The sequence below is a fragment of the Lissotriton helveticus genome, chromosome 4_1, assembly GCF_964261635.1.
Source record: "Lissotriton helveticus chromosome 4_1, aLisHel1.1, whole genome shotgun sequence".
NCBI classification, from domain to species: domain Eukaryota; kingdom Metazoa; phylum Chordata; class Amphibia; order Caudata; family Salamandridae; genus Lissotriton; species Lissotriton helveticus.
Window position 1 is genome coordinate 415,670,013 of NC_136063.1, and position 15,331 is coordinate 415,685,343.

At 46.8% G+C, this 15,331-nt stretch overlaps 1 protein-coding gene across 1 annotated transcript in view; it reads right to left on the reverse strand.

Moving 5' to 3' along the window:
• SPAG1 (sperm associated antigen 1) overlaps window positions 1–15,331 on the reverse strand; it is a 906,455-nt gene that overhangs the window by 549,023 nt on the left and 342,101 nt on the right. The window contains exon 9 of the mRNA XM_078686952.1: window positions 14,876–14,982. Coding sequence (XP_078543078.1) covers window positions 14,876–14,982 — 107 coding nt within the window. The remainder of the gene's footprint in view (window positions 1–14,875; window positions 14,983–15,331) is intronic.

Sequence of the window (15,331 nt, forward strand, 5' to 3'; positions counted from 1 at the left end):
CAGTTCCTTGGCCTTACTTGACAGGGTGCTCTTTGCCTACTAATTCGCTCTAAAAAAAGTGAAGAGGGATCCACAAATCCACGGCACAACCGCATCCACTCAGCTTTGGCATTCTACACACCCTAGGATATGCGTGCTAGCTGACATTGTACTCAGTCAATTGACAATGGTGCAATGAGACCCAAAACAGCGAGAGCTTTCCTTTGAGCGTTGTAAGTAGGTCGGACGGACAGACACCCCAACAGAAATGGAAGAAGGTGTTGTTGTGATCACAGACTCGGAACGATTGACTGGGATGGCTGCCATTATGGCAGAGCTTTGCACAGGCATCTGCTCTATAGGTGCTCCATTAGACTCGGTCACCAGCTATATTGACTACATTGAGGAACGTCTGGATCATCATAACATCAGACTGGAAAGTGTAGAGGAACATATATCTGGCATGGAGGACGGTGCTACGACCACTGCTAAAAGTTTGGAGGAAGTGGAGCAACTCCTCAAAGCCGTGGAAGATTAGAACCAAGACTTAGAATAAAGATCCTGCCGCAATAATATTTGCATTATTGGCATTGCGAAATCCACTCATATGGTCCCCCTGGACCAGTCTGTGGAACAGCGTCTTGCGGAACTTTTTGATCTGCAAATTTTCACACCTAGATTTGTCATAGAGAGAGCCCACCAATCTTTTGGCCCACGCCCACCTCCATGTGCTTCGCCCCATCACATTATCACCCGCCTACTTAATTATAAAGACTGGGACACGGTCCTCCGACTGGCACATGACAGAGGTCCGCTACACTACCAGAGCTCTGCCCTCTCCTTTTTTCTGACTACACAATGGCAGTCCAAGATGCATGGTGCACGTTTGCGGATGTCAAAGCTTTCCTAAGCAAACACAAACTGAAATATTACATGCTATATCTGGACCACCTCAGAGTTTCACTCAAGGGAAAGCTCGTTTTTTCGATGCCCCGTCCGATGCTATGGCCTTCTGCCAACAGTATGGCAAGGAGACCTCGGCCTCCAGCTGCAGCATGCCAGACTGCACACCACTGTATCTAAATGCCTTGGCGAGCACAGACCTCTTCCTGCCTGACTAAAATGTGCTCCATGTTACACACCCTGGAATAGCCTTCTTTTGGTCAAACAATTGTCCATGTCTCTGATTGCCCGGCAGAACTTTGCATATTATCGTTATCTGACCCTGCTTCTGCTTGCCATGCATTATATGGCCAATTCCTATGTTTTCTAATTGGGTTTTATTTTTCAAAATGGTGCTCGATTGCAGCAGTATTGCCCACGTCCAGTGGTGTATACCAACTAGGAAATTGATGGGGTATGTGTTTTTGTTTGTTATGGGATTTACTGGGTGGCATGCTCCCTTCTGTGGATGGGGGGGGGAGGCTGTGGGTTACTGTTGTGGGATTTGTTTATATTTGTTGATCTTGCTAGCCCGGAAATAGCTCAAACCACAGATGTGCATATATATTCATTCATAAACACTATTAGATGACAACAACACGATTGGGACCACACAGCTAAGCTCACATTCTTGTCTTGGAAGGTTCGAGGCCTTAACAACCCTTGCAAATGCAAGCGAGTGCCCCGCAAAACATAACAATTGCATTTCTACAAGATACACATCTACCCCCAAGAACTTCCACCACGTTTGCATCCTCTTAGGGCCCTAAAAGATACTTCTTGAGCCACAGTTCTTACTCTCGCAGAGTCTGCATGCTCATACACAAAGCCTCCCCTTCCGCTGCACTGCTAGTATTAGAGATGAGGGAAGGAGATACGTCATAGTGGCGGGAACCATGACTGGCCAATGTTTGCTCTACGTATATGCTCTAGATGTGGATTCCCTGGACTTCTTCCAAGAACTCTTGTCGACCCTGGGGCTCATGGATGCTGACATTTCTCTACTGGGGGGTGGGTGGGGGAACCTTGACATGATAGTTGACCCCCTGCTGGACTCCACTGGCACAGCAGCAGGTGGCAAGCCATGGTTTCTATGGGTCCTCTGGGATATTAATGACACATATCCCCTAAAGGATGCATGGTGCCTGTTGAAACAAGTGCACTCCTGGTTACACTTTTTATTCCATGCCCCACAATGTGTGGACAATCATAGATTTCTGGTTCATATCGGCAAATGCCACACCATGGATGGTGGATGTGAAGCACCTTCAATGTACACTGTCGAATCACTTTTCAGTGCAGTTGGTCCTGGAGGTGCCTTTCGTTGGAGGCCTAGAGCCCCAATGGTGACCCCAAGCACCGCCTAACACAATGAGGTGTTCCGCTCTGAGCTCCGGGACTCAATTTTGGAACATTTAGAGCTAAATGAGGGTACAGTTGTTCTGCAGGCCAGGTTAGAGTACACCCTAAAATCGTACATGCGGGGAGTCTGCATCTCCAAACACGCAGGGGTTTTGTGGTATATACGAGACAGTCTAATCTGTATTGAATCTGAACGGAGCGATATAGACCATCCAGACTCTCAATAACGCCACAGGCCACAGCTGTATCGCCGTGCGACACTAATGGACGAGTATCAAGACCTGGCTTAGAGTAAAACAGCCTATCTGCGTAAATATGCGCCGGCCCGTGAGTACTGTGCTCGCCTCATGGTGATGAGTGAGCTAAAGTTATCAAATGGGGGCAGAGTGATGGATAATTGAGATGTCATTACTGAGCTTCTCTATTACTACACACTGTTGTACACCTCACGAGCCAGCAGGAACGAATTTATACAAGCAGACTATTTGTCTGAAGTAGCAATGGTCTGGATTGCTTACCGACACATCCTGAGCAAATCTGTCTCTAGTGAAGAGATCATTAAGCCGTTGACCCGCTAGAAGGTTCCAGGGGCCCAAGCCTGGACGGGTTACATGCCACACCTTTGGGAAATGTACGCTGAAGCTTTAGAATTGGGAACTCTTCTACTCTTCCACTGTCTATGAGGGAGGCAGGGAGTACCCTATCATTGAAGCCTGGCAAGGATCCACATCACTGTACCTCAATTCACCCATTGTTGTTACTCAACTTTGACAATAAAATCTTACTAAAGTCCTTGTGACCCAGTTGACCCTACTGATGGATCAAATCATCTTGCTTGCCCATTCAGGCTTTGTCCCTCGCTGCTCAAACGCCTTGAATTTGCGTGCAGTGTTTTTGATGATGAGAAGGATCTCACTGAGTGTCCCGGCGGCTTTTGTCCTGTTAGACCTAGAGCAGGCATTAGATTCTCTGGAATGGCCCATCCTGCATGCAACACTGCATAAATTGGTTTTACTGCGTGGGTTCATCGCACTTATTATGCTATTATACTCTAACCCATTTCCATATCAAGGGGTATTCGGCAGGGTTGCCCCCTGTCGTCACTCCCCTATATCATAGCCATGGACCCTCTGGTCCATCACTTATAGGAGAGATACCTGGATTGTGGTCTGCATTTTATGCCATGTCCCTGTTTATATGTCATAAGGCAGATAACTTGGGCCCGATTGTGCGGGAGATTGTTCAGTTTGGCGGGTTCTCCGGCCTTCATATTAACTGGGCCAAGTCGGAGCTGTTCCCCCTCACAGAAGCTAACACCCCCATACCATGTGAATTTCCACTCAGTTGGTGTGACGGTCCAACCAAGTATCTAGGCATTTATTTATTTATAAAGTTTTATATAGCGCAAACAAGATCCCGAAGGATATCGGAGTGCTTTACATTAGGATGGAAGGAAGGACATAAATGCAAAATTGGCATCAAGTAGGAGTAAATAAAACAGGATTTATTGCAGATTCCAGGACAATTGCACCATGGTGGGTAATACAATAAACAGGTATAAGCGGGCAATAAAGAGGGTCACAGTATGTGGTAAAGAGAAGCAGTAACAAATCATGGTACAATGGAAGTAGGAAACAATGACTTGGAGCAGGTGAGCTTAGCCCAATTAGGATAAGAATGTTTTCATAATGAATCTTTTGGCTTCCAATTTGAACGCCGTCGTTGAGGAGATTCTGCGTACTTCCGGTGGACGAGAGTTTGCATCATATTGCACCATGATAAGGAGCAGGTGATCCGTCTGAACTATGGTTCAGCCATAGATAGGTTAACCACAAAAATCGAATGCTTCCCCCTTTCTATTGCTGGCCGTATCGCTATCATTAAAATGGTCATACTCCCCAGATTTCTGTATTTCTTTTTTTTAATATACATATCTCTCTTACCAACCGCTTCTTTGACACCCTGACTGGCCTTTTGTTGCAACTAATTCGGGCAGACCATAGATCCCAGATAAAGTGGCGCACATTAGTGCTTCTTTATTGATAGAGGGGGTTTGGGGTACCTGATTTCCAGCTGTATAATAAAGCTGCGCTATGCCATTATGCATATCATTGGTACCATGCTGACGCAGGTCTCCCTTGTGCCAGACCTAAGAGGGTTCTGGCAGGGCCATCTTCATTGCAATCCCTAAACCAGAAGGGCATAAAGCTGAATGCCACAGACATCCAAACTCTGTCGACCACCAACTGGCCATGGAGAAAACTCAGCCGGATACACAAGGTTGAACTGTTATACTCCTCTGCTCTACCATTGGCGAATAATCCTTGGCTCCCTATCAGCCAGGAGAAGTTGGTTCAGCACACTCTTACACCATCATCTGCACACATTAAGGGTCATTTGAATCTTTTTCCACATGGCCACATACTCTATCATGAAAACAATGGCAGATTCACAAATGCTACTTACATGGATAATTTTGTCCAGCGGCATACATGGACAATTTTGTCCATTGGCGCATACATAGCACGCTGAAAACACTAGTTCCCTCTAATCCGCTTGCCCTTGAGGAGTATCCCCCTTTAACTTTGGTGAGAAAAGACACAGGGGGGGGGGTTGGTTTCCAGGCTTTATTGTGCATGCGTGACTATGCTGCCAGCATGGGATAGGAAGATCAGAGAGGCCTGGGAACGAGACCTAGGTCGCCCATTACCCAACAAGGTATGGTACTACTGTTGTGAACAGACCAAACTTGTTACCCACAACCACAGGCACAAACTCCTCCACTACAAATTTCTACACACGGCATACACTACACCTGTTGCACTCGCTAAAAGTGACCAGCCAAGATCCTCTAAATGCCTCAAATGCCTGGGATAAGATGCGGATTTCATACACTTAACATAGACACGCCTTCCTAAATCGGAGTATTGGCATCATGTGTTATACGGCCATAGCACTGTTGCTGGCGAAACAAGAGATTGCATTAAACTGGGGCAGTAGACACCGTCCAACTGTAAAAGCATGGTTGAAAAGCCGAACATTACTGTGAGAATGCTAGTGAAGTCTATGCCATGCTGCAACCCCCTACATCCAGGCCTAAAGGCTCCTCTTGTGGGGTAACCCCCACTATTGTGTACTGCAATGAGACAGTAATGGTCCTCCATTGGCTTTATGTTCTTTATGCTGTTGTCCTGTACTCACTGTTTCAAGGTGGCTTTTCCTGTAAATAGATATGGTAATTATTTGTGGAATGTTTGCCCACTGTGTGGACTGTTTCTGGGAATAAGCAAACACATGATCAATAAAGTTTAAAAAGAAACAAACAGATCAGTAACGAATGCCCTTTCTTAATTGAACTTCTCTAAAGCCAAAATAGATCTAAGGGGTTCAACAGGTGAAATAATAATTCTAATTAAAAAAGCTACAGCACAGATTAGTTAAGAAACTTTTCTACTGTACTGTGCAAATAATAAGAGACAGGTGCCTGATCTCTGAGACCGCTAAAGTTAGGGATATGGACTTTTTCTTAAGACACATTACCTCCAAGAGTAGGTTCGATCAACTTCAATTTTGAATAAGAAACAACTTTCCCAGCCTCTGTCTTTCCTTGGCCAAACCCTTGGATTTCATGCATGTTATGCAAACTGGTTGAGTTGAACTGGGCCAGGACTATAACTAATAGAATGCATTGATTTGTTCAATGAAAGCCCGAGCCTTGAAACAAGTCATTAGTGTTGCCTTCACATGTGTATGCAAATAGGTATCTGATTGTGTACACACTCAAGCACAGAAATATGGAACGGAAGTGTAGCTCTGTGGGCCTCCAGGCCCATCCATTCTGCCTGTCTCCTATAGATAAAGACCATATGCCTATCCACTCTGCACATTCGCTTCCAGATACAAACCCACAGTCTCCACAAACCTGCCCACCAAGCATCGAGGTTGCCAATTTCAGGACTGCTAGCCATGTTAACTTTACCCATCATCAACAACAAATATAATTAAGGGGGACCCACGGGCAATTTATTGACCAGCTCTAAATACACGCCCCAATTACATATATCACAGAAGTATTAGAGGGTCAGAATCTCAAAGGTGATTACCAAGAGCAGGGGTGGTTACCAAAAAGCCAAACAGTGAGAACTATAGCAACCAGGTCAGGTTTGTGTCCGATCTCTGGCACCCATCAGTCACCACTCGGAACCGCCCTTCATCATTTGGGGCTCCGAGGACAAACACCATACCTATTGTTTGCTCCGACAGAGAAGGACTGGCCCTCCTGTGGGGTAAGGATGGTTAATGTGAGTTTAGAAAGATATATACTCACAACGTGGCTGCTGGGGTAAAAAAGAGTGCAGTGCTAGGGATAAGTAATACCAAGAGTGATAAGGAAAGTGAGTAAAATTGGTTTGAGGAGCAAAGAATATTTTATTAAAGTACAGCTCCTGACACCAAGGTTAAAAAATAGCCAAGACAGGGGAATTAATAAACTGTCTAGCGGTGGAACGTGGTCGACATGTTTCAGCAATTATTGGCCATTCGGCCTTGCTTTCTTCAGGACCTAAATTTTAACGCTACTGCAAACAAAAAAAAACCCTAGAGTGAGATAATGTGTTCTATACAAGAAAAGAAGAATACTGGAACGATTTCATTGTTAATTTTATATGTCACCTGAACCTTCTAGGTGTACTCGTTCCGATACTTCTTACCAATTCAGTAATTAACTGAAAAAGAAAGACATGGCATAAATACAGCAACCACCACCTGTCCACCACAGTAAACTACCTTATACACCATCGTACATTCTTAGCGTAGGTGAGATCTATATCCAAGATATTCAATCATTACACACTGTATTGTACTAGTATCATCCGTTAAACTAGAATGTGAAAAAGTTGTGTACAAATTTCACGGACTACTTCTTACCTGATTTGTAATAAGTAAAGACCTCACCCCACCTGGCTGCGGCTCAGGACAAAGGTGAAGCACCGCTCTGAAAAAGGTGAATAAATCCAACAACTGAATCACTCACCAAAGTGTCAACAAAAGATTCAGAAGGAAGTTGCCGAGACCAAATGTCATAGTTTTGGGCTGGGGCACACAAGAGTATGGTAATGTGCTAGTGTGACCCTGCTGAACGGTATACTCGTTGTCATGCCCATTCACAGCCCGTTCAGTCAAGTGTCCATAAAAATGTCCACTCATAAAAATGGGATAATTCCATAGTTAACCGCCAACTTTCAACAGACTAAGTATTATTGGGTTAATTATTCTTACTGCCAAATGTATTTACCCAGGCAGTGATACCACATCAATGCATATATGCAATCGCAATAACTCCTTCGTTGTTTGTGAAAATGCCAAGAGTTTAGCGATGCAAGCTGATATGCAATGGACCCATCATGCCAGAGAAAACGCTTAGTGTCAGTCGGCAGCCCGAAGTGCCAAACCCTGTCATCAAGCGCCGTTTCAGTCGGCAAAGCAAAATATTGTATTGTATCCCTTAGTAAAGCGAGAGCCATGGGCATAACAAAGAAAAATACTCTCGCGTTCACCTTACCTAACCGTCGGTACTCCAACGCGGCATCTGTGCCGTCTGGGGAGGTGCCGGCAGAGTGTTTACACACTCTATTTGATTCCTGACAGTTGATTGGCCGAATCTGCCCACGTGATGTGGGGAAGGGGCGCGTCATGCGTCAATAATAATAGACGCGCTGTGGTTGGTTGGACGCTTCATAGAGAGACACTCTAGCCTGCATGGATAGGGTAGACGCTCGGGGCAACTAACCAGTCAATGGCAGTCCCCGCGTTGTTATGGGAATACTAGTAAATAAACAAACGTGAATAAACACCGAGCTGTGGTGTTGGCCTGAGGCAGATCAGTGCAATGTTCGTAAGAGAACATGCCTACTGCCCTCCAGAAATGCCATCAAGCGCTGCAAAACTATACCAAATGGCAAGTAAGTGCCGCGCTGCACAAAACGTTAAAGATAAACAACCACTAGACTGCAGATTTAAACATGGCTGGAAGTCTGCATAATGTTTAACGGGAGCCAGCCATAGTCCCTCTGTGACTTGCAAAAATAGTAGGAGTCACCCTGAGACCAGAACATCACCAAAGCAGTAGCGTTTTTAAACCTGGCTGGAAGTCTGCATAATATTTAACGGGAGCCAGCCATAGTCCCTCTGTGACTTGCAAAGATAGTAGGAGTCACCCTGAGACCAGAACATCACCAAAGCAGTAGCGATGTGCCCTGTGATCTAGGATTACCCCCTAACGATCAAGGTATGTTGTCAGAAAAACTCCCTAAGCACAAGAAGTTAAAAAGAATTTTAATTTTAAATCCAGCACACCTTGATACTCGTTTGAACCTAGGTCACACCGCAGAATATGGGTGATAATGTCAGAACGAAGACCAAGGTATGTCGTCGTTCAACCCTGTGCGGTCAGTGCCAAGGGTCAACACCCATTTTTGCTCTTTCTTGAGCAGGAAATTACTCACATTAGTGACATGGGACGGGATGAACGGTTTTTCAAGGACCGTCCATTTAAATGACGTAGGTGGATGGTTCAAGGTGATGAAGTGATTGGTTAGTCTTGTTGCCTGCCTCTTGCAGTTGATGGTACTTCTGTGTTCAGACAACCTCACCTTGATCTTACGAGTAGTCATCCCTACGTACCTAAGGCCGCAGGGGCAGGTGATCAAGTAGATTAACTTGTCGCTGTTGCAATTGGTGAATCTCAATTGCCTCCACGGTCTAGATGTACCAATGTCAATTTCTGTAGTTTTTGACGTCTGGGCACAAGATTGACATGTGCCACATGGGTGATGACCGGCTACTGGGGGGAGGTCCCATAGAGTACCTACTGCTCTCGGGGTCTCGTCACGTGGTCTAGTATGGACCATTCAGTCTCTCAAATTAGGTCCTCTCTTGAAGGCGAATAACGGCTGTGGAATCGAGTGGGGTCCTGAATTCAAGATAGACCACCGTTTCTTCACTGCTTTTTTGATGTGGTTTGATAATGTGCCAAAGGTATGCACAAAAGTGAGTCTATCCAGAGGGGGTTTAGGGGGAGCAGGTTCCAGTATTGCAGCTCGGCTGTTGTTACTAGCCCTTTTCATGGCTCGATGTACCAGGCGGGGAGGATATTTCCTGTTGATAAGTTGAGTCTTGAGTGCCGTGGAGTGCACCTTGAAGGCCGTGCTGGTAGAACAATTCCTCTGAACTCGCAAGAATTGCCCGAATGGCAAATTATCCCGTAATGACTTAGGGTGATGGCTGTCATAAGTCAAGAGGGAGTTCCTGGACATGGGTTTCTTGTACAGTTCTGATTGTAAACCACTGGAGGTGGCATTAATCATAAGGTCAAGAAAGGCCAGATTCCGACCACCAATCTCTATGGTGAAACGTAGGAAAGCATTCCTGCTGTTCAACCAGCCGAGAAAACTTTACCCATCGCCTGCAGTTCTACCCGGGACTGCCTTTTTCCCTGCGGATAAAGAAAGGTATGCGATGCAACCTGCCTACGGTCTGCTCTCCCCTCCACTCTACCCAGTTTCACTAGAAAGGACCGCAGCCACGTCTACTGATGGGTCCCACCAAGTCCTTGCCCATTTCTCAGCTGGGAGAAGCCCTAACACGCCCACTCTGCCTGATTATGGTGTTGTCATCAATGGTGCAGCAGGTGCAGTGGCACTGGGGTCCCAACCACTAGGCACCTAGAGAGTCCCAATTATTCCCCCTGTTTGCAGCACTAGGCCTAGGGCACTCTTTGCCACTCTGCTAACGGTAATGAAGGCCCAAGTCTCCAGTCCGGTGAAAGACCATTAGATGTTCAGGAAATTACGTTGAACACCTCACGCAGAGATGCCAGGGCCTACAGTTCTCACAATGGCTTGCCTGATTAAAGGACCCGCTCGCGCTCTTATCTGCAGTTTTGCCCATTGCCTGGCACCCCATTAGAGCCCGCTCTGATATCAAAGCTGGAGCCTCATGTGTGAGGCCTCAACAACCTATGCAGCAAACACCAGGTAGAGGCTGAAAGTGGGAGGGCTGGGGAGATACTCTCCCCTGCTACAGTGTCTGCCGGCAAACGCTGGGAGTGAGAGCCCGGCCGGGGTGGGTGGGGGCAGAGCTGCACTCCCCGTGCCCCCTGCGCCTCCACTCTCCGTGCCTGCTTCACAGCTGTGGTGAAGAATGTTCTTATCTGCTTGTTAAAATAAACAAGCAGATGTGAAAAGTTATTTACCACAGCCGTAAAGCAGGCCACGGTGTCCAGAGGGGCGGTACGAAAAACGGACAGGGTGGCACCCAAATACACTCCTTTCCTTTGGGAACCCAGCTTTTACCACAAACGCTGACGCTACCCTATGGAAAGGAGGGGCGGGGCTTAGAGTCCCCTTTTTCTAACAAAATCTCTTGCAGAGGCGGGGTAGCTTCGCTGCCACGCCCACGCCTCTGCGAGACCTAAAACCAGTCCCCTTCCGTTAGCAATTAATATAAGAGCAGAAGCTGGAGAGTGTAAATAGGAATAATGCTGTCCGTTTTGTAGTTACACAACACTCTCCATGTTTCATTAGTCATTATGAAATGAACCCCTTCGCTGCGGCCGCTATTTCGCCGCAGCGCTAAGGGGGAGGCGGGGCCGCGCGGCGCTCCCGTACTCGTGACGGAACCGCTCCCGTACTCGTGATGGAACCGCTCCGTCACGGCCCTCGGGTGAGCTGTGCTTGTGACGGAGCGGTTCCGTCACGGCCCCGCCCGTTCTTTAGAACGTCAGCGCAGGCGTGGAATTCGTGCCACGCAGGCGCGGCGAGCGGGCCGTGACGGAACCGTTCCGTCACCAGCACAGCCCACCCGAGACTCGTGATGACGGAACGGTTCCCTCACGAGCATGGGAGGGGTTAAGGAACGAACGCATGCGATTCACCAATCCAATTTTTCATAATCAGTGGATTCAAACTTTTAAAGCTGCTTTCTTATTTTGATCCAATGCACATGTGGTACTTCTGTTTTTAATGTTTAAGAACACATATGAATCATTAAATGTAGGGTTTACTCCTGTAGAAGTATGTGTCTGTAGAACAAAATCAAATATCAACACTGATTACTTTCCAGTAGGCTGGAGTCAAAACAATAGTGCTGCCACTTTAAACTCTGACTCATAAAATATGTTGCAAAGGAATAGGGTCATAGATGTGAAAAGTGTACAGCAATTAACCCTTGACGGGAAATCTATAATGTATTAATTCCACTTTATTCATTTGCAAGCGCCAATTTCTCTTGTCTCTTACCGCGGAAGGTTAATTTGGGAAGGTGGAATCTGACTATATGGTTACCCTAACTTTTTTCCTGGCGTTTTGCTGGTTTTCGACTTAGCTGGCCTGGGACCCTGCTATTCAGGGCCCCAGACTATCTGCTTTCTCTATAAAATGGAATCTGTGTACTTCAGGTACATACCAGATTGGTAACTGGGTCACCCTTGTGAGCTCCTGTATAATGTGCCATAGGTACCCAGGGCATAGGTGCACCCTAGGCCTACCAGGGGCTGCAGCATGTATTATGCCACCCCTGGTTTGCCTTCCAAACTGACACCACAGGTCTGTTCACACAGCCTGGGTAAGGTGGTGTAATGACCCCTTACTTAGATATAGTATACCTATATCTACCTTAAGATATAGACACATATACACCTATAAGTCACTCCTATGGTAGGTCTCGACAATCCTGGAGACAGAGTGCTTGGTTTTATGTGAGAGGGTGCCCTAGCATGAGCTGAGCCCCTCTGCAGCTTTCGGAACCATCTCCTTATAGCTGTTCTATGATATAGCCATACCATTTACTCTTAAGTGCATTATAATCCTCGCGGTTAAGGCTAACTTTGGTCTGGCTTTATCAAAACATGTTGTGTAAGGTGTCAAACACTTTGGAATACTACCCCTCCCCCCCGCCAATTCTGGTGGCGGGGGTAGCATTCCACCCTTCTAGAGGGAAAAGACATGTAGTTTACTGCTTTACCCGGTTAAAGTTAAACAGAGCCTCAGCATCACAAAATGGATGCTGCTGCCACAAACACGAGTCTGACCTCCTGTTGCTGGGGCAAACTCCAGCAAGGGCGGCCTGGACAATAGGTTTCCTGTCCAGGGAGGTGGCAACACCTCCCCAGACAGGGGTTTGAAGTATTGGGGCAGGGAGGGCTGCATTCAGTGAATGCATCTAGACACTGCCTGGGGCACACAAGGTGCTCCATGCATAGCGCGGTTCAAACCAGTTGCTGGGGCTCTCCAGCCCCAGCTCTGGCGCAAAACTGGATAAAGGGAAAGGGGTGTTATCACCCCCTTCTCAGGTCCACCCATAGGAAGGACCTAGTCAGGTAATCCAGCCCCCTTTTCTTAGTATAAGTATAGGAGCTGTGTCCCCAGGACTTTAGATTATCCTGGACGAATCTTTGAAAGACATATCTGGGACCTTCGACATTCCACTCTGACTGGAAGACGGAAGACATCTCCCTTGTGGTCAAGGAGTGACCACCCTGTGCAAACAGGCACCAACAGCAACTTTGCCGGTCTGCTGTTTCAAGGCTCCCGACGAAACCCGAAGAGTCTGTGACTCAAGAACTGGAATTCCAGACTTCTCTGACCCAGACCCACATCCACAGCAAAGCTGAGACCTGTGGCGGACACGAGAGACGTGGGACCGGACATCTTGGACATCCTGCATTTTGCTACCTGCACTCCTTTTCTGAAGCCTCAGTAAGTTGTGCATTGGGGTACGAGAAGCCCCAGCCCCGAGCACCATTTGTACCAAAGCTCAGGCTCCCACAATCCGCGAGTGGCCCGTGGGCCCCGCCTTTACATTTGTGCTCGACGCGTCTTCCCGGTTCCTTGCCCATTGGCTAGTGAGCCCCCTGAAGACGCCATCTTGAATTTAACTTGCTGTCCTGGTTGCTCCAGGCTTGCTCCAACTTCCCTAAAAAGGAGAAGCGTCACAGACCTTGCTGGTCTGCAACAGAGCCAATCTCGACATCCAGCGTGGGTTGCGGTTGCAAAGGCTTGTTGGGTCCAATCCGGATACCGACACAGCAGTCATCTAGATCCATCGTGGGACAGCTCGAATCCAGCTCCTGGTCATCGTCGATGCCTCCTGGACCTCGTGGCTGAAGAGACAAACTCACCTTCTTCACCCTAAAGCACCCGACATCGCCTGGTTCCTTCCTGGTTCCTTCCTGGTCACTGGCTAGTGATCCAGACTCTGTCCCCTCTGCTTTCAGGTTCTTCATATCTCCGATCCACCCTTAGATCCACCCGGACACTTTTCCTCTGGGTGCCTGCAGCACTTCTTTGCAGCTCTCCATAGAAAACGACTACGAAACCCGACACGAAAAGACACCTATGCACCCGGCTTCCCTGGGTGAGGTAACACCAGTGCTCCGGTGCTCCCGTGGGTCTTGACTCTCGAAGTGTCCTAGTTTAAAAGGGTTCCATCCTAGTCCATCCGGAAGTGTCCTTAAACTGTAACTTTGTAACTTTAACGAACTCCATAGAAAGTCAATGGGAACCCGCGCCTGTGTTTAGACAATGCACGCGGCTCCAGTGGGTCTCCTACTTCCTAACCTTTGGTTGTTTAGTGTAGCCCCAGCGATTCTACACGCCCTAGGCCTGCATTCTAACTCTCACGTGGTTCTTATACCACTTTCTTAATATATGGTTTGTGAGGGCCCCTAGGGCATAATGTATACTGTGCAACCTATCGTATATTAACTGTGTGACTTGTATTGTTTTTTTACCTCTGACCTCATAAAGAGTGCAGAGGGGTTGTGTTGAGATTAAATACATATATATTTGATATATACCTTGTGTGGTGTCCTTTCATTTGGTATTCAAGGGATTATATATGGTAAAACAACTTGCTTAACTCGCCTACTGAAGTCTTAGCCTGAAGACTGCTGGTTCATGCTACCACTAGGATAGCTTGTCTATAAGGTTGACTTTACAACCACCATCAATAAGGGTCGATTATACTGGTGCAAGGTGCCCACTAGAACTACTGGACATCATATGCCAGGCTAACTTACCACAGTTAAGATAGAAATCAGAAAAAGATCATTAGGCAAAAATCACATGACTAATTGAAAAAACATCTCGACGCTTAGAAAGGACCACTCTAAATATTAGTATGGTATAGCTTGGAATAAAGGAAAGTACTTCTGATGACTCCTGTACTTATTTGTAACTAGAGAGTCCCACCTTGAGAGTGGGTAAATTCATGCAAGTCCTAAGAATGCTATGCACATACCCATACTCAGTAGTAGTAAGAATACTAGCAAATAATACTACAAAGGCATAAGTTATGGTTGGTGCTGACATAGAAATGGACAAGACAGAAAGTTTTGCTTTGAGTTGTCAAAGTCCTTGTACTTCAACAGTAAATCACATATAAGTCATGAATAATTACAACTACACACAAAGTGTGCCAATCATTTGTTCCACACTGTTTTCGTGTTCACATAAGACTTGCCCCTTTGCACACTGCTATAAACAAGGTCAGAGAGAGATAGACAATAATATTGCATTCAGTTGTGCGGTGTTACCTGTGCTATTGCATTATCTGGCTCCTCCTGTAACACTCTGTTAAGATCTTCTGCTGCTCGCTGGCAGTTGTTCAGGTGATAGTTTACAGTGGCCCGACGCAAGAGTCCTAATAAACAGGAAAAAAAAACATTGTGGAACATTAATATCGCATCTCTGTAGGTATATTGAAGGAACACATAATTAACTGCGCAAGAGACTAGTGGGTATTAATGGGCTCTAAAATTGCATAGCATAATTATTCACAAAGTACCTCTAAATATAACTTAGCAGAGTGTGGAGCGTCACCAGGCTGGTCAACATGGCGGGCGCCTGCCCCGAGCCCTAATATCCTTTACCATCCTACTGAGAGAGGCACGGGCCAGCACAGCTGTGGAAATGCCACGCCAGTGCCCCCTGGTCTACGCCGCACTTAATGCTGCCCTGATGCTGTCCCGGCTGCTCATCTTCACAGGCCA